We start from the raw sequence: 27890 nt of genomic DNA, 5'->3' as shown, positions 1-27890 counted from the left end.
CTTTCTTGCCTGGTCCAGCGATTGTTCTGTGCCCTCCAAGTTTTTATGTACTGGGACCGGAAGTGGTGTCATTATTTCCAGGAAGCCTTCAGATCCATGTCTCTCCTGCCTCTTCTTTCTTATTGCTTCCCAAGTGCTCTCTTGGAATGCACTGCTCTGCATTTGAAGCCAATGACAGGCAGGGCCATTGGGTGTCATTTTTCCTGGCAGATGTTGGCTTTGTCCCACTGTGATGGATCTCTGTCTTACACTGAACTGCTTTCTCTCCCATCAAGTGAAGGACTGGGCAAGGGCACAAGCAACTTGAGGGCCAGAAGTGACATCCTTTTCATCTTTATACTCTCAGTATCCTAGCAAATAAGGGCATATAGGAAGCCTTCAGTGTTTCTGAAAAGGGAATGATGGTAGAAAGATACACACAGATAGAATCATTGCTGTCAGAATAATACTCTGGGCGCCTGGGTTTGCAGTGGCTACAATAATCTTGGATAGCCTGGTTCTAGTTCTGGCTCTGCTCCCAATACAGCTTCCCACGAATGCCCACCCCAGGACAGCAGCAGATGATGGCTTACTGGAGTTCCTGCCACCCACGAGGGAGACTGGGAGTGAGTTCCTGGCTCCTGGCTTCGGCCTGGCACATCCACTGCTATTGCAGGCATTTGCAGAGTGAACCACTGGATGGGAACTCTTTCAAATAAAACGAACATTAAAAAAAAAATTAAGCCTCAGGATTTTCTCACTGGCCCTTGTCTGATACCCAATTATCTATTGTTGCGTAGCAAACTACCCCCAATACTCAGCGGCTAAATACAACCCCTGCTATATTCACTCACGATTCTTAATCGGCACTTTGGACATATGTTCCCTAGCAGAGAGGCTGGGGGACAGGTGACTAGTGGTCACGCATCTGGCACGGCCAGATGGCTATTGGCTGGGCCATGTATTTGCCATGGGCAAGCCTGGGCTTTTTCATATATATATATTTTTTAAAGATTTATATATTTATTTGAAAGAGTTACAGACAGAGAGATCTTCCATCTGCTGGTTCACCCCCCAAATGGCTGCCAACGGCCAGGGTTGGGCTAGGCTTGGTCAGACTGAAGCCAGGCGCCAGGAGCTTCATCTGGCTCTCCTACATGGGTTCAGGGACCCAAGCACTTGGGCCATTCTCCACTGCTTTCCCAGGTGCCTTAACAGAGAGCTGGATTACCAGTGTAGGAACTGGAGTTCAAACCGATGCCCATATGAGATGCTGGCACTGTAGGCTGTGGCTTCAACCTGCTGAGCCACAGAGCCGGCCCTGGCTTTTTCATTTCTCATAGCAAGGATCTAGAAGTGACCAAAGTATTCATCTGACTTAAGGCCAGTATTCATCTGATTTAAGGCCAGGCCAGGCGATACTCAGGTGTTGGGAAGCACATTCCACCTTTGAAGAATGAACAGATTCCACAGTTACTAAAATGGACCACAGGTAGGATGTTCTTCCTGGAAGCTTTCCATAGCTGTCCCTGAGTCATTACTGCGTTAAAATTAAGAGGCCTTTAAATGCTGTACTTGAAGTAGCTCCTCGCCCCCCCTTCACTGTCCCTATCACTTCAGGTCTTTGCTTTATTTTCTATCATTACAATGATTCACTGTTTCATTGGTCACTTGTATTTGCCCCCAAGAGCTACAACAGTAGACACTCAACAAATACATAAACCATTCACATCTTTATTTTTTATTCCACCATAGGAAAGGTGACCGACTCATTAGACAACTGAGATAGTAGTAAGTCACCTCAGTAACTTCTTTTTTAACATTCAAAGTGGAGAATTACCTAAGTCTATACCAGGTTAGTTAATTTGGAGCTTCAGTCTTCAAATGAAATGGCATTAAGATCCAGTTTAGAAATGCACAGTTTTTAAAAATCACTCCAATCTCTCAACCAAACTTCCGGTTTGTTCCACTTTGTGAAGTTAGCTTACACTCTGGGAAGGTCTGGGACTTGTTTCCACCCCTGAAAGCTCGTGGCAGTCAACACAGCAGCCTCTGTGGCACCGTGGTATCCCCCAGACCCTTCCGTTCAGAGCAGGAACCCAAGACGTGGCTGGACTATTAGGATCAGTCAAGAGTAACACTTTCCAAAAGAGCTTACTCTGAAAAGATCAATTCATTACACAGTGTTTTCCCGTTTTGTTTTTCTGTGAATGACAGACTTACTCATGATAATTTTATTTGGTTTATTTAAATAAGGATAAGGCTACGTAAAAGACTTTTTTACATACAAAAATGTACATTACAAGGTTAAACTTTTCGGTACTGAATTACAAAACCTGCACAAGCATTTAATAAAAGAGCACACTTAAAAACGTTTTGACCATTTTGTTGCCTCTAAAAATGACTAAAGTTCCACGGTAGTAAATAGAGGAAGCTCTTACATACACATGTGGTTTAATCTACTGGCAGTTTTACTTAATGTAAGTTTCAAAAAAGTCATTGCTATTGAATGAGTCTCTAGCTCAGTTTTAGAATCATCTCTCAAAACTTAAGTCAACCAAAATATAATTTCAAATAATAATTCCAATCCTGAAGATTTTTTAATACTAGCAAATATATAATGGCCTCCTAGTAGCAGCAGCAGAACAACCAAACTTCGAACAGCCTGGTAGCTGTCTAGATCCTAAGGCTACTTTGGAAAACCGGCCTGCTTACACAGCCACTGGCAAGCGGTTCAGTGCAGGGTCTTGAGGCTTTCCAGAGTCCACACAGCAGTCGATGATCCCTCAAATGCAAGAGGATTGGGAGTCAGCCTAGCTTCACCCTTAAGTGAATGAGTAGGCCAAAGAAATATAATTGGCAAATTTAAGCCTGAAGCTTAAGATCTACAGAAAGGAGAAAGGAGAATGAAAGTAAAGAAAGCAAGCATACAGGGAAGGCAGAAAAAGGGGAAAAAGAAAACAAAGAGGGAAAAGGAGAAAAAAAACAAGGCCCTCCCACTAAAGAGACAGGAAGTGGTACCCATAACTACGCCTCACAAGCCACCCACTGGCTCCAACGCCATCTACTGGCCTACTCCAGTAATAAAAACAACTAGCTGCCCTGCAATGTAGACTCAAGAGTGACAACATCAACCCACAGTAGTGAGGGAGGGGTATTTCAAAAGCGTTCACCATTCACAGCGAGTCCTTGAAACCTTTCAAGCCAGCCCACCCCCTTGGGTGACACCCACCATGCTGCTGCTCCACACTGCCGTCACTCAGCCGGCCTCAGTGCGCGGACAGCCACCTGGAGACATGCCGTACCCCGCACACTCACAGGCACAGCTCTACAATGGTGGGGTGATGGCAACTGGAGTACATGATTCAGTGCTTCTCCACGCCTCACACTCAAAACACCTCAATAGTATGCTGCTACACGAGCATTGGCTCTGAATGTTCATAATATAAACTTCAATTTGAAGCAACAATGTTACACAGTTCAGCTGTTATTATCAACCTACTCTGTAAGTTAAATATACAAATTAAAAATTAATTTCGCTGAGTAACTAAAATAAGTTCCCACTGACTGAAAATCGTCAAATGGCTAACTCTCTCTTAACTGAGAGAGAAGTATAGATGAAAGCAGAGGGGACAACTGAATATAAAATATACTTTGTCATCCTACTCTAAAATCTGTATTTTTAAAATTACCCTTAACATGTATTTACGCACAGGATCACAGTTGCCCATCAACAATACCACACACATCAGCCCTGCAGATAATCATACATTTGACAATTAACTATAACACTAACAATGTTTTCATATCCACTGTGTCTTATGTGTACAGATTTACAGTCTCAAATAAAGGCAAAATGGTTAAAAACTACCAGGTTAGAGTCTAGGTGCAGTACTTACCTGCAAGGCTGAATTAATTTTTTGCAGGGCTACTCAATAACTGAACTACGATGCTGCTTTTAACAAATCAACAGAGGAGACTCCTCTAACACGTGTTGAAGATCAATCACACAATGGAAAAAAGTATAAAGTACCCTTTGCTTTTGATTAGAAATACACAGCAGAAAAGTAGACACTAGAACTTAAAGATAGAAGGTAAGCTCTATTTTCTAATTTCCATCACACAAGTAGAGTGGCTATGTCACCAGAACATAAAATAAATGAAAACCCTTGGCCGATAATTCTGTGTGGATGCTGTCCGTACCACACCACAGAATCCAGCTGGGAGTCCATCTGTCCTATGGCTCTAGTAGCGCCTCTGCAGCTCTACTGCTGGTCATACGGATTATCCCCCTCGCCGAAACACTTCCTGGACTCTCCTCAATTCTACAATTCTAACACTCCTCCCTAGTCTCAAAACTTACTACCATCAGGTACCACTTCCAACATGACTCAGCCTGAAGATCTTTAAATTAACTTCACTGCGAGATTAAGCTCCTAGCAGGGAGAAATGGTGGAACTCATGGAGTGAGATCAGACTGCTCGTGAAGAGGAGATATGACTGAAGCTTGACAAGAACACATTCAAGGATGGATCAGTGAGCCCGCAGTCAGTCAATTCCATCTCAAATTCAAGAGAAAGAGGAACAGCAAGCACTGACTTCCCTTTTGCATTTTACGGGAAGAAGCAATGCAATCAAGAGCAGTAGTTTTAGCTGTCCATTCTGAATAGTTGCACAGCAGTACAACAAAAGATGCTTTCCCTGGTGAACCTCTGAGGGTAAATGTGGCAATATTTATGAAAATACTGTGATGAGTTGTTATATGCTTCTGCTTGGGACAGGAAATTAGTAAAAATGAAAAACTCGTAAAATATTTGAATTAAAAAAAAAAATTTCCCTAAAGACTCTGAAAGACACTAATGAGAATAATTCCTAAAATTCATTAAATGCTTTATGCCAGACTTGTAGCTAATGATTTGACTAGGGTAAACATGAATGTATACTAAGTCATTGTTTTAAAAAGAAATTCTTTCCCTATCAGGAGATGAAAAGCAAGAACTTTTAAAAAGGAAGGATAAGAAGAAAAGATTATTCTTTTGAACCTATTTTAAACCTCTTAAGAAAATTCCACAATAATCAGGATCTCTGTGAATACTGTCAAAATAAGTGAACTTGTTTGAAAAACTACAATTACAGTTATATTTACATTTTTGGAAACTTTCCTTCATGGCCATGTAACATGCTGTATCTTCCTCTTTGCTTCTGGGGGCTTCAGGTTATTCTGAAACACATGAAAAGAAATCAGTTTAAATACACAGAAATGTCAAGAAATGTAGAGGAAAACCACAACATTTGAAACCTTTTAAACCACCAAGGCTTACGACTGACACATTCTCAGATCACTGCTGCCACCTGGTGGGAAGATACTTCCAAGAGACTGGGGGGTGGGGGGGCTCCCACGGCTCATGCTTTTCTAGCTCTGTGGCTCTCACAGCTTTGCACTTCAAACTGATGACATGCCCAGCCCAAGGCTTTAGCCCAGAACAAGCCAAAGCAGAATTCACAGAAGGCAGGGGGATGAGGCTCTAACCTCCTTGGGTTGGGTTTTTGGCAGCTCCTTAGGTGATCCTCATAGGCGATCAGTGTTGAGACCCACTAACTGCTCCAGACCTGCTTCCTGCCTGCCCAGCCTATCTCCTCGCACTACCGCACAGTCCAGAGTCAGCTGGCAATACAAGATTTACATCCACGTATCACATCACATCACTGAAGGAGTCAATTCCTTTGGCTGCTTGAGAGCCTGGAAAAAGGCAGCCTGGAGGCTCACTCCTTATTGCACTTTCTGAGATGTGACTTGAGTCCTCCAACTCCAATCCCAAAGCTTCGTCCTCTCTCCCACAGAGCTGGCTCAGAGAATGGAGGCAGCACAGGTGTGCTAACTGCGTGTGCCCTGGTACCACAGGTTTCCCACTACACTTACTCCCTCTGGAATCCTGGGTAAGCTTCTTTAAGTTCTCCAGGCTTTTGTTTCCTCCCCTGTGATATGGGAACAACACTGCCAACCTCACGGGGCTGATGACAAGGTTTACTGAACTGAAGTCAAGAACTAGTTAGGCAGTTTTCCTTTTCCAAAGTCCACTATGTTAGAATGTTTGAACCTCTTTAGTGTTTTGATCCCTCTGACATGCCATCAGAAGATGATAACAGAACCAAAGTACAGCACAGGGTGCAAGGGCCCAAGCACTTGGGCCATCTTCTACTGCTTTCCCAGGCATAGCAGAGAGCTGGATCGAAGAGGAGCAGCCAGGCCTAGAACCAGCGCCCATATGGGATGCTGGCACTGCAGGCAGAAGCTTAGTCTACTATGCCATAGCGCTGGCCCCCCTGGTGCCAATTTCAAGGTAAGCGCAAGTGATAGACTTATGGTCAGGGCCCAAATGCTACATAATACATGTGTGACTGGACCCTGAGCTAGAGTTCACCCCTAATAAAGGAACACTTGTCTTTTAGTTTCAAGATTGTTAAAGGAACTAAATGAGAACTCTAAGAAAAGTACCTACAGACTCTCTCTTCATGCAATTTCAGCAGAGATAAAGTGAACACCGTTTTAAAAACATCATTCACCATGGATTTTAAAATTCCAGGGTTCAAACACACAAGCAACGAGATGTAAAAACCAGAGCATCAGAAGGCACAAGAACAGCACGCAGCAGAACCAGCCACCTCGGGCTACGGGCCATGAGGCAGGCTGCTGCGGTTGCACTCACAGCACTTGTTACAGTGGAAACCACCCCACTTACCACGGCCTCCACCTCTTCTTTAGGAGCAGCTCGCTTTAACTTCACAGGAGTAGTTCCCACAGGGGACAAAGGTGGCGACTTCACAGCGCACGAAGGACTTTTCCTATGCGTTAAGTCATGATTCTGTTTAGTGTCATTATTATTGTGTTCCGTTTTATTGTTCATAGGCAAATTGGAAGACAAAATTAGGGGTGCAACATTTGAAGAATTTGATAATTTTCGAAAGGCATTACTGGTAAAGCTTGCCTGAGGGGGAGCCTTGAGTCGATCATTATCTCCGTTTTCTGTTTTTTTCACTTTTATGCTTGTACTTGTTGAGCTTCCATCAAATACAATGAGGGGTCGTTTCCTTAATCCATCTACAGTGCTATTCCTGAAATTAAAAAGATGTACTTTTGAAAACTCCATCTGGAGCGGCGACCTAGTTCACTGGAATTCAAAGTTAAACAAAAAACAAGAAGATGTATTGATAAGACTAACCTGTGGAACACAGGACTATTGGAAATGAAAGTTTCTACAGTCACTGTAAATAATTTTCTAGTGCTTTAAAGTTCAAGATATTTAGAACAAATTTAAAGTTCACTTTAGAGAATACACAAGGGCACACCTATTCTAAAATACCGATTAACCCCAGAACTTCAAAGAGTAGTTCCTAACAGAAGAAATCACCAGCTTATTGAGTCTTGTTCATATAATCAGCTGTTATTTAGAAACGATAGTAACCAATAAAACTATGCCAAGAGCACCCCTGTGGCATACTAAGTCATTGTTTTAAAAAGAATTATAAAAAAGGAAGCAGAACAATCTATTTTCACTAAATATCTCTGAAGCAGGCACTTTCCAAATTCACTGTAACACCTGTTGAATTTGGTGAATCTGGTGAGTCTGCATAGTTAGCCTCTGGAAATCTAATGTTCACTGTCCATCACAACGTCGATAGGCATTCATTGTTTACAAGTTCACTCCAAGTTATACAGCTCGTTGTTTAGGACACAAACCCCGAGAAGCACGCTGAAAGAACTGGAGCAGCCAGTTATCAGCAAGAACACTTGAGCCTTGCCATTCGGGGTGGCAGAAGCCGGGGCTTCAACCTGAGCAACTGAATTAGAATCTGTACTTTTTCCTCATGGGCATTGTCTACCTTAGAAAAACTACTACAGAACGTGCCTGTGACTATAGACTTGTAGTTCAGGCCACCGAAGATTAGAGATGGGACACGGGCACTCCCTTGACTTGCATCCTCTGGTCTGCTTTAACACAAACCAGGAGGAAAAGAAAGCTAGGTATCAGAAGCAATGGGTGGCAGGCCTATTAATGGCTGATCTGTACAGTGATCTGCCCTCAAGGAGACCCAACAGGCCAGTCCACTGCAGTGGCTTTCAATGTGGTATGCCTGGGCTTCAGCAGAAGTCAGTTTGTGAAGAGCCCTGGCAGCTCTGCCAAGAGTTGGATCACTGGAAATGGACCTGCCCTGGAGTCGAAGGATGCCCAGGTCAGAGCCACAGATCTTATTGGCTCTAAGCTGAAAAGCCCTTCACTCAGCCCAACTTCCAAAGGGACCACTGCAGCTGAGGGGATGGTCAAGTAGGGTCAGCAACATTGCAGGCAGAACTGTAAATTTCTTGTTAGAGATGCCACCTGCCTTTACCTGGCCAGCTCTCCTCCCAGGCCAGCCAAGTAATGAAAGTCAACAGAGTGCCTTCCCCTAGGAGGTTCACACCTCCCTTAGGATGTACCCCCATGTGAAGAGATAGATAGGTCTGGGCCTCTGAATTTACAAGGCCTAAAGCCCACCAGATTATTATCAAGCCCCTTCTATCAGGTTCTAATTGCCTCTCAATCAGAAAAATTACTTGTAGCTTAGACAGCACCTTTCTTAGCTCCTCTAATAATGACTCTGTCCTTTGTTCTAGGCCCTGTCTAGTGCAACTGGGCCTCATTCCTTTGTAATCATAACCTCTACTCTACCACCAATGGCTCTACTCCCAACCTGTGTGTACTGATGGTCCTCTTCCCCACTTAATGCTGTATAATTGTTCAAACCTGGTAAATGCCACTCTTAGGATCATTGGTTACTATCCTCACTCTGTCTTTTATGACCTTGTCTAAATAGGATCAGAGTCGGTAAACTTGGAAGGCTTCCATAGCCTTGGCAACTCATGACGACAGCCTAGGATGGTTACTGGCGCCATAAACTAGAGTGTCAATTTGTTGGGTCAACAACAGGAGCCACTGTGCACTTGTTCCTCATGTGGGATCTCTGTCCTTAATGTGCTGTACATTTTGATTTAATGCTATAACTAGTACTCAAACAGTATGTTTCACTTTGTGTTTCTATGTGGGTGCAAACTGTTGAAATCTTTATACTAAATTGATCTTCTGTATATAAAGAGAATTGAAAATGAATCTTGATGCAAATGGAAGGGGAGAGGGAGCGGGAGAGGGGAGGGTTGCGGGTGGGAGGGAAGTTATGGGAGGGGGAAGCCATTGTAATCCATAAGCTGTACACTGGAAATTTATATTCATTGAATAAAAGTTAAAAAAAAAAAAAGAATCTGCATTTTAGCTGTATCCTAAGGGAATGGGCCAAACTTACCCCTCTTGGGTTGCCACTGAACATCACCTGGCAGAAGATGAAAGTATGCTCACTGCATGCCCAGTGCCAACGGGAAACAGACTAAGAGGAAGATTTGTTAGCTAGCAGGCGCACAAGCTAAGATTAAAGTTGGACAAGCCTCTTAGACCTCTTAGATCCTTCCAGCTTTGATGCTGTGATTCAGGAACCAAATTGTCACCTTTTAAGATAAAGACAAAGATCTTTTCCAAAATGACACCAAGGGACTGGTAGGGACGGTCATATGGCATTTGCTCAGAGGAAAAGTCTAACTAGGCCTGAAAGTCTGCTAATGTGGCCAATAAACCTGAAAGTGTGGATCAAGAACTTATTGCCTGAACAAGAGCCAAAGAAAAGGGAATTAAAAGGCACATGCAACATAACTCAAAGGCTGTGTTAACACTAACACACAGTGTGTACCAATATGCAACCAATGAACTAAAGTGCTTAGCCTGAACTGAAATGCATACTCGGGCAAAGCAAGATCTACAGCTTTTCCTGAAGACCGTGAGCAGAGCGTCTCCTTCAACTGTTTTCGTGCCTGGGGATACAATCGCAATCTTGAAATTCACTAAAACTGCCAACCAACTCAGAGCCACCTTTTAGCCACCTCCTTTAGCTCCTCCTTTTAGCCACCCCACTACTACAGTGCCTTACAAACAGAAGGCCCTGAAAAGAAACTAAGCAATTGATCATCTACACCCACTTGGATAAACAGACATGGAAGAGATAAGTAGCTCACTCAGGGAACTTAGAACATTCTGTCCTCCTTAACTAATCAGACACTGATCAATCAAATATAATGTTCTAAAAAAAAAAAAACAAACTTCATTTCCTTGCGGTTTTATGGAACATCTTGTAAGTATTAAAAATTTTACACAGTTTACATGAAGCTTGATGATATGCTTTTCATGTCTGCATCATTTAAAGATGTTAGAGGCTTGATTCATCTTTTTCCTCAAAATTCAAGTTCTGCTGGCTCTACCTCCAAAAACATCCAGACTCCAATTTACTAAATTCACCGCCTTCTCAAAGCTGTTACTCCTTGCCTGGATTACAGCACAGCCTAATTGCTTTTCCTGCCCACAGCTCTGCACACACACTATCAGCCACATTTTACATGCTCCTTGGTAAGAACAGTTATCCTGCTAAATTGTACATATGAAGGTACCACCACCACCATTGGCTCAACTCTCCCCAGTGGCTCATCTCAGAATAAACTCAAAGTTCTTACAATGACTTACAGATCTATGATCTCACCGCAATTACACCTTTTTCCCTTATTCTCTCCACTCAGGTCCTGACGGTTGCTTTGCTATTCCTGGGTACACTCCCGATCTAGACTCCTGTAACTGCCTGGAACGCTAGATCGTCTCTAGATCGCCCAATTCCATAGAGGTCTCGCTAGTGAAATGTCCTTTCTCAGTACAGTCACTCCTGGGCACTTTACTGGTAATTCTGATCCCCTCTCCTCATGTTTCCTTTCTCTCAGCCTGTAACATGATTCAACACATCATACACTTAAGGTTTTTGTTTTTCCCAACTAAAATATGAGCAGGGAATTTTGTCACCTTTACTCACTGATATAAAGGCACAGTGTCCCATGGTGCTCTGTAGTTATTAAGTAATTTTTTTTAAAACTTTAAGTTTACCTGGAGGGGAAAAAAAAAGTAAAACTGCTTAAGTTACATAAAATTGAAATGAAAACTGGAACAACCAGGAAGTACCTTTTAGTCTCATGTTTTATCTCGTGTTGTTCTCTTTTCTTTTCCATCATTTTCCCCCATCTGTTCTTTGGCAAATCCCTCCGAGGCAACGGGATGGCATGCTGGACATAAAGATCAGTAAGATTGTCTTTGTTTACTCTCACATCATTTTCCACGGCTATGTTTTTCTGTGAAAAGAAAAAAAAAGGAATTTAATTTTAGTAACTAATCATCTCATCAACCCATAAGGTAAAACACAACTCTTTAAATAATACATTATTTAAACCATTTTCATCATCACGTGCACACTGGAAGGTCCTGTAACATGTTTCAAGCAGTATTACAGGCAGGTTAAGCACTACAAATATTAGCTTCAGGCTCATCGTAAAGACAATGGTCACACGGCCTCAGAATGAAGAGGACGGCTGTCCACAACTGCTCAGACAACATACTAGGCATGAAGACGACTTCCAGGAGCTTCTTAATCGATAAAGGGGATTGCAAATGGGGGACTGCCTGGTGAAAACAGACAAAAGCTGATGATAGTAACAATGATCACACTCAGTCAATAAGTTACCTTGAATGTTACTATTAGGATCAGACTAGTGCCCTATCATTTCTCATGTTTTTTTCTTAAATTGGGGTTCTTTACCATGATTAAAAATAGCACAGCAGATGGAAACTAGGCCTCTTACTGATGATAATAGCAGCACATCAGAACAGCCTGCTTCCTCCCTCCACTCCCACCCCATGTTTTCCCTGGTCTTATCAAGTAGCTTCCACTCATTGTCTAAACCATCCCTATCTAAATCGTCTCACCCGCCCTCAACATCACAGGAAACACAGAGCATGAGGGATAGGGACAGGCACAGAGGCAAGTTTGGATTCAGAAAGCAGAACTGAAAATGGAAAGATCTCGGGTCCTTCAAGTTCCAATCAGGAAGGCCTGCAAACATTTGTGCTCAGTACAACCAACAAATCAATGTCTTCTGATAAACTTCTGCCAACTCCCTTTTGTTAAAAAAAAAAAAAACCTGAAGTACATTTTAGCTTTATCCACAAGCATTCATGGAGGAGAGGCCAGGTGAGTACCCGCTGAGAAGGCAGCTATCTGTATGCCAGGAGGCAGGCCCTGAGACAACACCGAATCTCCTGGCCTCCTGCTCTTGGACTCAGAGCCTACAGAAGTGTAAGGAACACATCTCTGGAGGGTGGGGACATGTTACTTCTTTTCTGTTCCCTATAGTGGTCTATTGTGGGCTTTTCACGTGGTATTCACTGGAAGGCAGGGGAAACCCTGCGGATTCTCTTGGACAACATTCCCGAAGGATTCAGTCACATTCTTTTGCCCCTAAGGGCGAGGACTCTCCACCTGGGGCTTTGGAACTAGCAGCAAGAACTGGTTTAAAAAATGTCATGTTGCAGGCTGCACCCTTGATCTACTGAATATGAACGCAGTCTAGGGATGGAACCTATCAATCCATGTTTTAACTACATGGTAATTCTGATGTTCTAAAAAGTTTGCTGTATCAGGAAGGTAACTGACATCATTAAAATAATTCTTTGGTGCCAGCGCTATGGCGCAATGGGTTAATACCCTGACCTGCAGTGCCGGCATCCCATGTGGGCAGTGGTTCGAGACCCAGCTGCTCCACTTCCGATCCAGCTCTCAGCTATGGCCTGGGAAAGCAGTAGAAGATGGCCCAAGTGCTTTGGCCTCTGCACCCATGTGGGACCCAGAGGAAGCTCCTGGCTTCGGATCAGCACAGCTCCAGCCGTTGCGGCCATCTGGGGAGTGAACCATCAGATGGAAGACCTAACTCTTTAAAATAAATAAATAAATAAATAAATAAATAAAATAATTCTTTAGCAGCAGGTCTGAGGAAATTAAAGAGTATGGGACGGAAATCCCAGTATACTACATAAACAACCTCCCCCCCATCCCCCAGGGAAAACTTCAGTAACTCACTATTAAACATCTCATTTTTCTTCAATGTTTCCCCTATCATCACAAGCCGCACCAGCCGAAAACGTGCCAGCGCTCCACGGAGAGCCGAGGCCCGGATTTTTCCTGGCGGCACCATGTACACATGGTGTGCCCCGAAACGCGGCGCCTCACCTCCCCGGGACTCGGGTTCATCACCTTTAACAGGAGGGTTGAGGGTGTGGAACGGGCGCTTTCTCGGGGCGTGCTGGCCCAGGCGCCCGTGATGTCCACCCTCTGCGCCGACCACTCTCCGGCGCCCCTTCCCTAGCGCCCCTCTCCCGTACACCCAGGCCGCGGGGGTCGCTCGGCGAGACATCAGAGGCTCGGGCAGACAAGTCCTACTTCCCAGGAGCGCCTGCGAGTCTAAGGACGCCTCTTCTCTAAACAGGGCACGAGCGGGACACCTGGCTGGGCTGTGTGGGTGGAGGGTGGCCGGTGCCCGGCAGGAGGGGCGACGCCGGCGGGAGTGTCTGTCGTCACCGTGGGCTACTCGGGGAGATCCCAGGTACGAGGGCCTCTCCCGGACAGGCCCACCCGCCCCGGCGTGCCCGACCTGCTCCAGGGTGAGGAGAAGGAACTCCTGCGACAGCAGCTCCGGGTGCAGCAGCAGCTCCGAGTCCGCACAGCTGCGACCGCCCACATCCCCCGCCATCGTCGTCGCCAGGAGACCCCGGCCGGCTACCCACAAGGCTCCGCGAAGGAAGCGGCCCGGAAGTGACGTCTCCGGGCAGCGACTCCAGTGTGTCGTCACTCTGCGTGCGCCGCGGGCTGGCCGTCCGTGTCGCTGGGGGGTGTGGTTCCGGGTCGACGGTCGCCTTCAAGGTTTCCCAGGGACGAGAAGAAAAAAAAAAAAATGAGTGCTGTCAGGCGGAGAAACGAATGGCCTGTAGAGTTTTGAGAAAGAGAGGAATGAGCGAAATTCACGCAGCTGGCCGCTATTGGTCGCACCTGCTGTGATGTCCAGTGGCGGAGCCAAAGGGATTCCCGAAGCGGCCTCGAGAGATGGTGGGGGCGAATAACATTATTCCAGATAGGGCACTTCTGGCTGAAAGGATCCTTCCCATTTTTTCAGCCTTTTTATTTGTCTTCTAATCGTCCTTCTATATTAAAAAAAAAAAAAAAAAAAAACCTGCAATGCCAGACATTCTATTTAGTTCATTCTTGCACTGACCTAGGCGCTAAAGTACGGGGATTTGTTCTCTGAGATAATACTTGTAATGAATGAAACAGGTCACCTACGAAAAGTAGCAGCCGACCGAGAAAGGCCGCTAAAAGCACACACTTGCTGGACATTGGCCGTGTTCTGGGTGCTGCGTTTTACGTGGATTATCTCGGAAAACGCTGAGGTGTATGCGTCTGTTAGGAGAATGTCTGTCTTTAAGTTGAGGACGCTGAGGCCTCGAATCATTTGTTCAAGGTCGCAGGAAGTAGCACGACCAAGATGCTAGTACATTTTCTCTGTACCTACTAGGAACTAACGGATTTTGGTTGGAACTGTTGGTGTCAGCTATGATAATTGCTAAGAAATTTCTGCTTCTCTTATTCATGCCACAGAGGTGTATTGTGTGCAAATATTTTGCACATTTAAACATTTCAGCTGGGTGGCATATTATAAATGCTTGGGTGGGGTTTTTTGTGATTTCTATGATATTTTATCATTTTTCTGCAAACTATGACATTGTTGATAAAAATATGAATTGAGGGTACCAAAAGATAAATCTTGAAAGAGTACGGAAAATAAGTGAGGGACTAAATTAAAAAAAAAAAAAGAAAAAGTTGGGAGATATTTTGCAATTTTTCATAATCATTTAGGTATGTGCTAATTTATGTCTAGAAATTGACACCCAGGACTGAGACTTAAAAGTCACTGAGTTTATTTTTTTTATTTTAGTGCCCATGGAACTGATCTAAAAGAGATTAAATGTCTTGTCCAAAATGACAAAAGTCCTAAAATTTGAGGTCAGGTATTAAAATGCCCTAACTTGGAGATTAAGTGTACAAACATTAGCCCTGTGATATTAACACCGTGATGTTCCACATCCAAAATCCGATCTGCTTTTCATAACAGTGAAACCTGTGACATTATTTCCTTCATTTCTCGGAGGCATACTGGTTAGTGGCAAAAGGAACCTGCAGTGGGAGGAGTCTGTGTTTGAAACCAGACAAGGGCTAAAATTGGGGTCTGCTGCAATTCGTTAATCTCTCGCTTCAGTCCCCTCATCAGGAAAATCCTGTCTTAAAATTCTGTGCAGAATGCTCAAAGCAGTAGAGATCGTAACACGCTTGGCACAGACCAGGTGCCAACGACCTGGAAGCTGGTTTCCCACCATGGGAGGCAATCCAGAGAAAGGGAAACAGGGGAGGCTTTGGGGCTGCCCTGACTTGAATTAGAACCTGGCTCCCGCAACACTAGGACTAACACTTCATCCCTCCCGGCTGGGGCTTCCTCCCCTCTGAGATGGGATGTATAATGCCACCTCTCAGTGTCATGAGGATTGGAGCCAATACGTATGAAAGACTGCTTGTGCCTCTGCCTCACAGTTTGTTGTATCCTATATCGACTGTCATCAAAGAGAAGTACCAGAATGGTAGAAGAGGGAAAAGGATTTGGATTTCATAGTCCGAAAATGCAGTTACAAGTCTTTACTGTGCTCTTGCTCCTGTGGTTTTCTGGACCAATGGCCTAACCTGAAGCCTCAAGCTATACACCCACAGAAATATTTTGTGGCAGGTAAGAGTTAGTACTTTCCAATTTAAAACTAAAAGTACTTCTTTGCTTAAAACTAAATCAATGTTATCTTAAGTGCCTCTGAAGCAAAAGTCTCCAGTTAAATGGAGTGTGTTTTCTGAAGTCAAAAAATCAGGAGAGGAGGACAGAATGAGATTCTGGTACTCTTCCTCCTGTCTAAGGAAAGTAGAGACTGGTATTGGCTGCCTACTCCTGCCTGGGCAGAGCCTTTGCAGAGTGGGTTTCTGGAGAAGCTGCAGTCTCCCGACTGTGTTTGAGCCTGAGTTTCAGCTGGAGAGGTTGGTGGGAAGCCCTGGAGTTTGCATTTCTAACAAGCACAAAGCTGATGCTTCCAATATGTCCCCGCAGGAGAGATCCCTCCCAGAGATTTCCACCACACCGCATGGCAAGGAAGCCATTCGCAGCACTGACTTTTAAGCGCCAAACCAATAGACAGGAAACACCAGAGTGGACAAAGCACATCTGAGTTCCTGAGGGACCACTGATCCTCTTCTCACCTAGGATGGCAGAAATCTCCCAGCCCCAACATCTGAGGAAAGTGGGAGGGCCTCAGGTGAGTGTCACTCTGGGAGAACCCGATTTCCAACAGAAATAAAAGGCTCGGCTTCAGAAAAAAAAATGATATTAGTCATTTGAGTTTGTAGGCTGACATGTATTCCTGCTGTAGTATATTTAAATCTGAGTGTTATGTAGTGACAGTAAGGCACTCAACACTTTAAGCTAAGTGTTAGAAGAGTTTTAATTTCAATTGGCGATCATGAGCCCTTCCCTTTTTTTTTTTTTTTTTTTTTTTTTTGGTGGCTTTAGTTGACAAGGACAAATTGGAGGACAGCCAACAAACATTGTGCTGCCTGGCTTTATCATTTTGCTGTGACTTCCTCCAGGGCAGGGTCCCTACATTTCCTTTGGGTCCCTCAGCCATGCACAGAGCTTGTACTTAGTAAGCAGTTACTCAGTAAATGTTTGTGGACTGAATGAGTCAGGAACAAAATGTATGCTAAGGACTTTGGTTGCTGATTCCTCTTGTTAATATTTAAGTATGTTATCATTAGTTACCAAAAATACATGGGCATAGATAAAATTAATAAAGTTAAAACTGAAGGTAACAGTTTAAGTGACACATTTTGGACTTGTATTTTTGGATATTTAGAACACAATGATCGTTTTCAGTGTAATTTCCTTTTTTAATCAATCAGATCATAATCAAAATACATTTACTTACATAACCCATTGTCTTTCTTGTAAACCCGTTTTCTTAGTCCATTCAGGCTGCTATAACAAAATACCACAAACGGAGCAGCTTATAAAAGTCAGACATTTACTTCTTACAGTTCTGGAAGCTGGGAAGTCTAAGATCCAGGGGCTGGCAGATTTGGTGTCTAGTGAGGACACATTCCTCATAGATGACCACCTGCCCACCGTGTGCTCATACGCTCACCTTAATGCTCACTTCTCAATATGATCCCATATTAAGCAAAGGAATTTAGGGAGACACCACCATCCAGGCCATCCAGGCCAGAGCCCTCATCTCACAGGCCACCTCTTTGATCTGTGAGTTCTCAGGCCCCAGCACGGGTCTTGCCATACAGCAAAACAGTAAATGTGTGTTGAATGCATGCCAATGGACAGATGAAAGTTTCCTTTCCCTTGGGTGCTTCCTGACTATCATCAAATCTTGGGTGCTCCATCTATCATCAGATCTCCAGAGCACATTGTTTTGTCCTTGTGATCTGGTTGGGTGGGTTTTAATTCCACATGTCCAGTTAATTCGGTTCTGAAAACCAAGGGTGCATTAGAATCCCCTAGAGGGCTTGCTGTAAGCAGTTTGCTTGGCCCCACCCCTGGAGTTTCTGATTTGGGAGGTCTGGAGTAGGGCACAGGAGTTTGCATTTCTAACAAGGTCTGATGTGATAGTGATACTGCTAACTGACAACCATATAGTCTAAACCACTGGGTTAAATTAAGCTGCTGGAGGCAAAAACTTTTTCCTTATTTCAGGATCCCCTCTAACCTGTGGCATAGCACATAGGAGTTACCCAAGAAATAGTTGATTTGAATAATAATTAAAAATATTTATTTTACTGGAGCTAAAGTACAAGTATATGATGTATATGTATGACTAAATGAGCTAATATATTTAAAAAGCTCTAAAATATGGCACATGATAAGCAATGTTTGCTTTTTTTAAAAAAATCACAAATATAAGCTTTCTCTGCTTAAACACATCTTTTAAAATGATACCTAATCATGGTAGATGTGTATTAAGAGAGCTAATGACATAGAATGGCAAAAATCTTAGCTTGAAGCATCTCTTTTTATAGATGCTCCAGCTCATCAGTGGTGTGCATCTAGAATATAAAAAGTCGATTGAGTGCTTTCTACCTGCAGAATACAACAGAGAGCAAGGGAGGCATACTCCTGGTCCTCTTGAGCTTATGTCCAGTGAGGAAACGAGGAACCCAGGATGTGAGGATGCTAAGTTTGGGGAGTAGATAGTAACTATTAAAACATTCAGTTGTATCTATACAACTCCTAATCTCCATTAATCTTCTATTAGAACACATCATTTTCACATTTTGTAACAGACTCAACATGTTTGGGATATTTAGTAAACATTAATAGATGAAGTTAATTAATTCTTTTGAAAACTATGTGACTCGAATATTTCTTCTTAAACATAACCAACAGCAACACCATGAGGAATTCTATGCAGATGTTTGCAAATGGTTGCGGTGCAGGCATTCACTTAGAGGGGCTTGTCATTTGTGACAGAGTTCTCACAGGCACCAGGAAGAACAGATAGTTGGGCATTTCAAAAAGTTCAAGGAAAATGGAATTAAAGATACATTTATTTTGTTGCAACAATTTGTTAGAACCCATGCATGTGTTTTTCATAATATACATTTTTCATGGCCTTCTTGAAGATCCCTTGCAGAATGGACTGCCACAAGAGTTTTACACCAAAAACAAACTTATCCTTTAATCCCATTTTCTGTGAACTTTTGAAAATAATTCCATGTTATGGATGGAACTTGTAGAGCTTGCCATTTTAAGGATCCAGTGGTAGGGACCAGCGCTGTGGTATAGAGAGGTTAAGCCACTGCCTGCAGTGCTGGCATCCCATATGGGCAGTGGTTCAAGTCCCGGCTGCTCCACTTTGATCCAGCCCCCTGCTAATGTGCCTCGGAAAGCAGGGGAAGATGGCCAAGTCTGTGGGCCCCTGCACCCACATGGAAGACCCAGAAGAAGCTCCTGGTTCCTGGCTTTGGATCAGCCCAGCTCCGACTGTTGCCGCTGTTTGTGGAGTGAACCAGTGGTTGGAAGATCTCTCTGACTCTCCCTCTCTCTCTCTCTAACTCTACCTTTCAAATAAGTAAATCTTAAGAAAAAAAAAGAATCCAGTGGTAAATCATAAAGAATTACTTGTGAATTTGTCTTTTTTGTTAGTACACATTTTCCCTCCTAGCATATTTAAAGTGAAACACAAAGGTTGTTTCATAAACTGTTTGGTCAATGGGACTTAATTTTTTGTTTTTAAATCTTGGGGGTAATAATTTATTAGAGCAAGGCCAGCTGTTGGCCCACTATCCCAGTGTGGGAGGTGTGGCAAAGCCAAGAGCCTAGAACCCAATCCAGGTCTCCCAGGAGAGTGGCAGGGACTCAACTACTAGACTTAACACCTGCTGGCTCCCAGGGTCTGCATTGGCTAGAAGCTGGAATCAGGAGCAGAGGCAGTTATAGAACCCAGGCACTCCAAGATGGGACACAGACCAATTGCCCCACGTGGGAAACCCAGAAGAAGCTCCAGGCTCCTGGCTTTGGCCTGGCCGAGCCCAGGTCATTGTGGCCATCTGGGTTGTGAACCAACTGACAGAAGGTCTCTCTCTTTCTCTGCCCTTCTAATAAATAAAATAAACCTTAAAAAACCACAAAACTATAACAGCATAGCGAGTTTATTATTTTATTTTTTAATTTGAAAGGCAGGAGTCAGGAACTCCATCTGGGTCTACCACATGGATAGCAAGGGTCCAACCACTGGAGCCATCTTCTGCTGCTCTCCCTGGTGCATTAGCAGGGAGCTGGATCAGAAGCAGAGCAGCTGGGACTCAAACTGGTGCCCTTTGGGGATGCTGTCATTGCAGGTGGTAGTTGAACTCACTGTGCCACATCGCTGGGCCTCAAATTATAGATTCTTCTTCTTCCTCTGTTTCTGATAGCATGGGATGTGGAATGAGATTCATCTCTCTTTGCCTCAGTCAGCTCATCTGCAGAATGGGAAAATTAGCAGTGCCTGTCTCGTAAGGTGTAGATGAGCTCATTGCTGTAAGGTTCTTGGCTGGATGTCTGTCAGTGGATGTCAGCTCTGTGGTATGGAAGAACAATATATACATGGAAAAGTGCAAATGGAGATTCTAGATCCAGCAACTAATTGACGCCAAGTTGAATGAGGAGCAATTAGTTGATGCCTGGGTCGAATGAGGAGCTTGGTCTGGACCTGCTCTGATGCATTCCTGCTCCCTGGCTCCCTGTCCTGTGGATCCTTGGTCTTGAAGGTCCAGGTGGTAGTGCCCGTCCTTGAAGTCAGCTGTAGGTCAGAGTTCTACACTCCGGTGGACACTCGTCCTGGCGACACCTGGTTCCACTGGGTGACAGCTGCAGCACCCAGGGATAGGGTTCCTGGGAGGTCAAATCTTGATAGTTTAACTTTTTTTTTTTTGCCACTTTCCCCCTTTTAAGGGAAGACAGGAGACAGCCTGGAATCTGCCCACAGGATTGTGATAATATCTTTCTTTTATTAGAATAAAGCTGAGGCTGAAGGTCACCAGTGGGTTCTAAAGTCGCTGAAAATCCTCAGAAGAACTTGGTCGTTCATACGCTAATCACGGGAGGGAGTTTTCTGATTCTGTTCTTGAGAAACTGGATCTGGATTATGGTTGGAAGAGGAGTTCATGGGAGTCTTCCTCGTGGCCTCTCCCGAAAGAACTGCAATTTTGATGGGCAGCGGGTAAACCAGCCCCCGGATCCCCTCCTGAAATATCCTGCGATCCTAAGTCCTGCCCTCAGGGGATCCCGCTTAGTCCCCGGAGTCCAGGACGAGCTGCGAGCCTGGGGATGGGCTGCTCCTCTCAGCAGAACACTCCAGCTCCGGCGGGAGCGCGCGACGCGGGGTGAGGCCCTGGCCAGGTCCGGGCCTGGCTCCAGCAGGTGCTCCCGCGAGCTTCCACCCTGCCCCGCGCCGGTGGGCTGCTGGAGAGCCGGAGGCCCGTGCTTTGCTAGCTGGGGGAGGAGGAGACAACCACAGCAATTGCTGAGCGTTCCCCCGCGCAGGCCGGGCACCAGCGTAGGTCCCCTGCATAGCGCAGGGCACCGAGGCCCGGAGCGGCGGCCGCCTGGGCGCCTGGGCTCGGCGCAAGGCAGGCAAGGCCCGCAGGCCGACCGCGCTCCCGCCCTCCGCCGGCGCCGGGCGGCCGCCCCACGTGACGGGAAGCGGCGGCGGCGGGGCCGGGCAGCCCAGGAGCCGCGGGCCGGAGCGGGCGGCGGGCCCCAGGCCGCGGGGCGGCGCGGGACGGCGGGCGCGGGCGCCGGTGAGTGCGCAGGGCGGCGGCCGGCCGGGGCGCGGGCCGCGGGGGGCCGCGGGGTGCGCGCCGGCAGGTGTAATGGGGGCAGGGCGGCGGGGAGGGGGCGGGGAGCTAGTGTCCGTGCCGTGGGGGCAGGTGTGTGACTTGGTAGGTCTGCGGGCGTGGGGGCCAGCGAACGTGCACGTGCGTGCGGGGTCGGCCAGTGTCTGTGTGTGGAGGGTCGGGGCAGGGGACGGTCTCAGGTCCAGTTCCTGACTTGGGCGTCCTGGGGAGGGGCCGGGTGGCGTTGCACCCCTATGTCCCTTGCTCCACCACCGCCTACAGCGCGGTTTGGGCGCTGCAATTTGAGCTCAGAGTCGGATTTATGCTCAGGCCTGAACGGTTGCCCGGAACCGGGAGACCAGGCAGGGGTGTGTTGAGGAGGAGGAGGGAAGATGCCCATGCTAATTCCTGACCCGTTTTTAGCATCAGGTCAAGGGGCTGGAAGCTACTGCCTTTGGTGGCGTGTTTTGCGTTTGCCTTCGCGTTGCCTTCGGAGGGGCAGGTGGAGGTTGGTTCGCAAGCCTCCCCGTGTTGTTTGGGGATGATTTTTAGAGACTGGGGCTGTCCTGTGGTGTGCACACGCAGCTGCTTCTGCCCAGGGACTGCTGGAAGCCGCTGTGGGGATGGAAAGTAGGCTTTCCCCCGTGCTTCCTGATATGCACACAGACTACTGAGTGCTGTGGTCAAGCTTGGTTTGGTCACAGATGACACGCTGGTGGCAGGAGGGCAGCTGTGGGTGCGACCCGTGCCAGCACTGGGCAGGTGTGCGGTGTGAACTAGCTGTCTTAGCTGTGGAGGGCTTCCCGGTGCACACTGCCGCCTCAGCGAGCTACTGAGGGCTCACGGCTCAGTGGTCAGACAGGAAGGAACATTTGGCCATCTGCTTCCTTTTCTTCTTCCTTCCATTTCTGCCAGCCAAGCAGGCTCCACAGACATCACAGCTGCCTCTCTGGGCAGTGTAGCCCAGGACCTCCTGGGCTCCTAGAGCGGGCACTGACCGGAATCCTTTGGAACCTAGCCCATCTTTTTCCCAGGGCCCAGATGGTCATGGGTGTGGGGCTGTGGGTTCCAGTCCTGCACCTGCAGTTTGCTGGATGTTGTGAGTCTCAAGTTGCTCTTGTCAACACAGGGGATAACGTTAGACAAGGTGCATGGATTCTAGGAAGGAGATGTGCATGGAAAGCCCCTGGCACAGAGCCCGGCACTACTTAGCAGGTGCTCAATAAATGATTGTTAATAAATACAGATGAGGGTGTAGGGCTGTATCTCCCTTCACTCTGAAAACCCATGGTTTAAGTAGCTGTTCTCTCAATGAATACTTTGGCATTCAAGTTACAGGTTCAGAAATCCATCACATCAAGGCATGCATGTTCAGTTGAAGGGGGTGAGAGGCGTGATCACCCCCTCTGTCTTTGATCATTGTGCCCTTTCTGCTCCACTCACCACCATGCGTGCCAATCCTCTCTAGAGATGCAGATTCGCAAGGGGTCGGTTCTTCATTTAGGCGGCTCCAGGGGAGCAGTTTTGAAAGTAGAGAGATAACTTGAAAAAAAAAAAAAAAAAAGAGGATTTACTTTCTAGGCCTGATTTGCAGCCAGCATTGCTATTAAGAATAAAAAGGGAGTTATTATGCCGTTGGTCCTTCATGCTGATATTAAAAATTTGAGATCCTTTAGGAAAACTCAAGGAAATTTCACTTACTGGGCTAAGCATCTTCATCTTGGTCCAAATCCAGTCCTCATTAGAAATACATTAAAGTAATCATTTGTGGCAGCCAGGTGTTTGGATTCCACCAGATGATTTGGCTCATGCATTACAACTCATTTCCTGTGTGGCAATCCTGACCCGTTTTTTTCTTTATTAAAAAATACATAACTACTCAATGAGTGTGGAAGTGACAATTTGGGACTACCTTGAAAGAGAAGGAGTGCTTCCTGCAAAATTCTGCATTTTTAAAAAATATTTATTTATTGATTAAAGTTAGTTACAGAGAGGGAGGGAAAGACAGAGAAATCTTGCATCTACTTGTTCACTCTTTTTTTGCTGTTGTTATTAAAGATTTATTTATTTATTTGAAAGGCAGAGTTGCAGAGAGAGAGAGAGAGAGCAAGTGAGGTCTTCCATCCACTGGTTCACTCCCCAGATGGCCGCAGCGGCCGGAGCTGCTCTGAAGCTGGGAGCCAGGAGCTTCTTCCAGGTCTCCCATGTGTGTGCAGGGGCCCGAGGATTTGGGCCATTTTCTACTGCTTTCCCAGGCCATAGCAGAGAGCTGGTGGAGCAGCTGAGATTTGAACTGGCACCCGTATGGGCCTTACCCGCTATGCCACAGCACCGGCCCCCTTGTTTACTCTTCAAATGATTGTAATGGCCAGGGCTGGGCCAGACCCAAGCTAGGAGCCAGGAGTTCTTCCTGGTCTCCCTCATGGGTGCAGGGGTCCAAGTACTTCAGCTGCTTTCCCAGATGCATTAGCAGGGAACAAGGTCAGAAGTTGAGCAGCCAGGACAAGAACCAGTGCCCCTATGGGATGCTGTCTTCTCACGTGGCAGCTTAACCTGCTGTACCACAGTACTGGTACCTATTCTGCATTCTTTTTTTTTGATTTATTTATTTGAAAGGTAGAGGTACAGAGAGGCAGAGAGAGGCAGAGAGAGAGAGAGAGAGAGAAAGAGAGAGATCTATCTTCCATCCACTGATTCGCTCCCCAAATGGCCGCAATGTTTGGAGCTGGGCTGATTGAAGCCAGGAGCCAGGAGCTTCTTCCATGTCTCCCACACTAGTTCAGGGGCCAAGGTCTTGGGCCATCCGCTACTGCTTTCCCAGGCCATAGCAAAGAGCTGGATGGGAAGTGGAGCAGCCAGGACTCAAACCGGTGCCCAAATGGGATGCCGGCACTGCAGGTGGCAGCTTTACCTGCTTTGCCACGGTGCCAGCCCCTCTGTTCTGCATTCTTGTAGATGATTTGAGAAGAAGATCTTTATAGTCAAGTAGCTGCTGTTGAATAGATTATTCATGAAAAAGAATGTATGTAAAATAAGACAACTGAGTAGTGCTGGACAGTTCTCTGGGGCAGTGTGAGGTTCCAGTATTGAGGAGGGTGTTATGATGTAGATACCTTTGAGACCTGTATTGTGGCACAGCTGGCTACCCTGCCACCTGTGATGTCAGCACGCTGATTTGAGTCCTGGCCCCTCAGCTTCGGATCCAGCACCCTGCTAATATGCCTGGGAAACCAGAGGAGGATGGCTCAAGTCCTTGGGCCCCTGCCACCCATGTGGGAGACCTGGATGGAGTTCTAGGCTCATGGCTTCAGCCTGGTCCAGCCCTGACTGTTATAGTCATTTGGGGAGTGAGTCAGTGGATGGAAGATCTCTCTGTTTCTTTTCTCTCCCTCATTCTGCCTTTCAAATAAACAAATGGACCTTAAGAAAAGGCCCATATTCTCATTCCACTACTCTCTCACCTCTCCTCATTCCTTCCCAGACTCCTTCTTGGGTTGTAAGTGTTGATGTTACTCTTGTGAGATGTCTAAGGGTACATCAAAAACTTTGTAGAAAAAGGAAATTAAAGTATGAAGGGTTTTTTTTTTTTTAAAGATTTATTTATTTGCTTGAAAGAGCTACACACACAGAGAAGGAAATTTGGAGAGAGAGAGAGAGAGAGGTCTTCCATCCACTGGTTCACTCCCCAAATGGCCACAACGGCCAGAGTTGGGCGTATCCGAAGCTAGGAGCCAGGAGCTTCTTCCAGGTCTCCCACGTGGGTGCAGGGGCCCAAAGACTTGGGCCATCTTCTACAGCTTTCCCAGGCTACCGCAGAGAGCTGGATTGGAAGAGGAGCAGCTGTGACTTGAACTGGTGCCCATATGGGATGCCAGCGCTGAAAGCTGCGGCTTTAACCCACTGCGCCACAGTGCCAGCCCCAACTTTTATATGTTTCTATGCATTTAAGTAATTTCAATTAGCATTGCCTAGGAAAAGGATGCCAGCTGTGAGTAGTTCCAGTACCCGTAGCTAAGAGAATATCATCAGGATGGCAAGACAGGTGTTGGACCTTAGCTGTCCTTTTTCCTTCTTTTTCTTTTAGGTACTCTTTCAGGTCATTAGAACAGATCCCATGTGCTATTACAAGTCTTGCCATCTCTGTCATGTAAGTGAATAAGATGGCATGAAACGGCTATCAGGTCATTTCTACATTGTCTGGTTTTTCTGTAAACGTTCAAAAAGTGCTTATTTTCAGCTACTTGAAAGGCAGATCAATGGAGGGGGGGAGAGTGAAAGAGCAAGTGCGAGTGCTCTTCCATCTGCTGGCTCCCTCCCTGAATGCCTGCAACAGCCATGGCTGGGCTGGACCGGAAGCCAGGAGCCCAGCTCTCTCCATCCAGATCTCCCAGGAAGGTGGTGGGCCCAAGCACTTGAGCCGTCATCTGCTGCCACTCAGGATGCGTTAGCTGGAAGCTGGAAACAAGTGGACTAGCCAGGATTTGAACCGACACTCAGATACGGGATACAGACGGCGGCAGGGGACGGCTTAACCCGCTGTGATGCAATGCTTGCCCCATGTCTTAATTTGCAAAAGGGGGACATGTTCTCTTTGGCCCCAGCCACTCAGTTTGTTGCTGATTCCCAGAAACAGCAAGGTCAAATTGCTAAGCAGGTAGCAAAGAGCATGGGGCCAGCCTGGGGTGCGGGTCATGTATCCTGTCTCACTGGGGGACATGTAAACATGTTATTCTGTGCCTTGAGTTTGCTCAGGGGAAATAGGGTAATGGGATTCTGCATCTAGGCTTGTGATGAGAAGGTAAAAGCCCCACTAATGCCAGCGATGTCCTCAGGAGGAGCTGTGGGTGCAGGACAGTGGTGGCCCCGTGCTGGAAGTTGTTGCTTTTTCAGGAGGGGTGACTTCTAGGAGAGGATCTGAGATCATGGCCTGGGTTAAGCAGAGTGGAGAGAATACAGCCTGGAGTCAGAAATGGAAGCTGGGGTCAAGTCCCCATGCCGCTACCTTGTGACCAGGTTACTTCTGAGCAATCTCTGCCTGCCTGTCATTATATCCCCCTCTCAGAGCCGTGGTGAGAATGGGAGGCAGTCCCCATAGCGAGGGGTGGGATCTGAGCAGACCCTGTGCTCAGGCTGTCACAAGGAGATGGTCGAGGTACTGGCAGGGGCTTAGGTGGGCCCATGACCATCCTTTGCCCAGGCTTGGAGCAGCCTTTACCCAATGGAGCAGGGGTTGGGGCACAGTAGTGGCCCCGGTTAAGGGTTGTATTTTGGAGCCGAGCTGCCTGGGTTGGAATGCCAGCTCCCCACTTCATCAGCCAGAGTTAAGTCCACCTGTCTGGAGCCCAGTGTCCTCTGTCTTGACCCAGAAGTAGCTGGTGAATTCATACAGTAGTCCCCCACCTTATCTGTGCTTTTACTCTCCACACTTTCAGTCAACCGTGGTCTGAAAATATTAAATGGAAAATTCCAGGGATGATTCATAAGCTTTAAATTGCACACTGCTTTGAGGTGGCGTGATGAAATCTTGCATTGTCCCCTATCCTTCTCTTCCCTGCTCTGGGCCTGAATCACCCCTTTGTCCAGTGTGCAGACGCTGTATGTGCTGCCCACCCATTACTCGCTAAACAGCCACCTCAGATTGTTGAGGGATTGCAATGCTCCTTTTCAGGTAACCCTTATTTTACTTAATAATGGCCCCAATGCCCAAGTGGAGAGATGCTGCAATTCAGAGAGAATCCACAAAGTGTTTTCTTTAAGTGGAAAGGTGAGTTTTTGACTGAAGGAAAGGAAAACAATTATATGCCGAGGTTATTAAGATCTATGGAACAGTAGAATATTTTGAGACACACAGAGAGCTATCATGTTCACATAACTTTAATTATAGTAAATTGTTACAGTTGTTCTATTTGATGCTTAGTTATTATTTTTAATCTCTTTGCCTAATTTATAAGTTAAACTTCATCATAGGTTTGCATTATACAGGAAAAACCACAGTATGTATGGGGTTCAGTGCTACTCACTGGGTCATCCTCAAGGATTATAGGGGAAGCATAGAGTCTGGTCCAGATATTATGGATTAAACAGACCTTGTCTCCCCAAATACACACAGACATTTGAACCCCAGAATCTTATGCAAACAGTTAATGGATTAATGCTAATGGCTGATGGGTTAGCATGGATACTTGATCTAATTCTGGCCTCTAGCAGGTGGGCCAAGTGGGAGGTGTTTAGGTCATTAGTGGAGTACCCCCAGAAGGTGTATTGCTGAAGTGGTTAGTTGTTTATTTTAAAGATTTATTTTGTATTTGAAAGGCAGAGTGACAGAGAGAGAAAGAAAGAGAAGTCTTCCACCTGCTAGTTCATTCCCTTAATGTCTGCAACAGCTAGGGCTGGCCAGGCGAAGAGCAAGGAACTCCATGCAGGTCTCCCACATGGAGACCGGAGGCCCAGGCACTTGGGCCATCTTCTGCTGCCTTCCCAGGCACATCAGCAGA

At 46.1% G+C, this 27890-nt stretch overlaps 2 protein-coding genes across 8 annotated transcripts in view; one reads left to right on the top strand and one right to left on the bottom strand.

The window, feature by feature from the left end:
• Positions 1-2194: 2194 nt before the first annotated feature.
• Positions 2195-13724, bottom strand: C13H2orf49 (chromosome 13 C2orf49 homolog). 4 transcript variants are annotated; one of them, XM_062210035.1, is made up of 5 exons: positions 13580-13724; positions 11061-11227; positions 6966-7092; positions 6720-6842; positions 2195-5200 (listed from the first exon to the last, which is right to left on the bottom strand). In XM_062210035.1, the coding sequence occupies exons 1-5, from the start codon at positions 13676-13678 to the stop codon at positions 5144-5146; spliced, it is 573 nt and encodes a 190-aa protein (XP_062066019.1). In that variant the 5' UTR covers positions 13679-13724; the 3' UTR covers positions 2195-5143. The 4 variants fall into 4 exon arrangements, with proteins under 4 accessions (XP_062066019.1, XP_062066017.1, XP_062066018.1 ...); XM_062210033.1 differs by having other exon boundaries at positions 2196-2803; positions 5126-5200; positions 6720-7092; XM_062210034.1 differs by having other exon boundaries at positions 2196-2764; positions 5126-5200; positions 6720-7092.
• Positions 13725-13828: 104 nt separating this feature from the next.
• Positions 13829-27890, top strand: part of TGFBRAP1 (transforming growth factor beta receptor associated protein 1) — a 64659-nt gene continuing 50597 nt past the window's right edge. The window contains exons 1-2 of one of the 4 annotated variants that reach the window (XM_062210025.1): positions 13829-15757; positions 16124-16328. The gene's annotated coding sequence lies outside the window, so the exon portion shown is untranslated. Of the gene's footprint in view, positions 15758-16123; positions 16329-20920; positions 20960-21323; positions 21361-27890 lie in introns of those variants that run through there. The other 3 variants (XM_062210028.1, XM_062210027.1, XM_062210026.1) reach the window with 3 other exon arrangements.

The sequence above is a fragment of the Lepus europaeus genome, chromosome 13 (assembly GCF_033115175.1).
Source record: "Lepus europaeus isolate LE1 chromosome 13, mLepTim1.pri, whole genome shotgun sequence".
Lineage (NCBI taxonomy): Eukaryota > Metazoa > Chordata > Mammalia > Lagomorpha > Leporidae > Lepus > Lepus europaeus.
This window is presented reverse-complemented; position numbering and strand designations above follow the sequence as displayed.

Bases quoted from the DNA above. Each gene is read 5' to 3' on its own strand.
- C13H2orf49 (XM_062210031.1), bottom strand. From the start codon at position 13,678: ATGGCGGGGGATGTGGGCGGTCGCAGCTGTGCGGACTCGGAGCTGCTG. The intron at 7,093-11,060 runs GTACTTCCTGGT...TTTTAATTTCAG, and splicing joins ATAAAACATGAGACTAAAAG to GAATAGCACTGTAGATGGAT. The intron at 5,201-6,719 runs GTAAGTGGGGTG...CATGTGTTTCAG, and splicing joins AAGAAGAGGTGGAGGCCGTG to AATAACCTGAAGCCCCCAGA.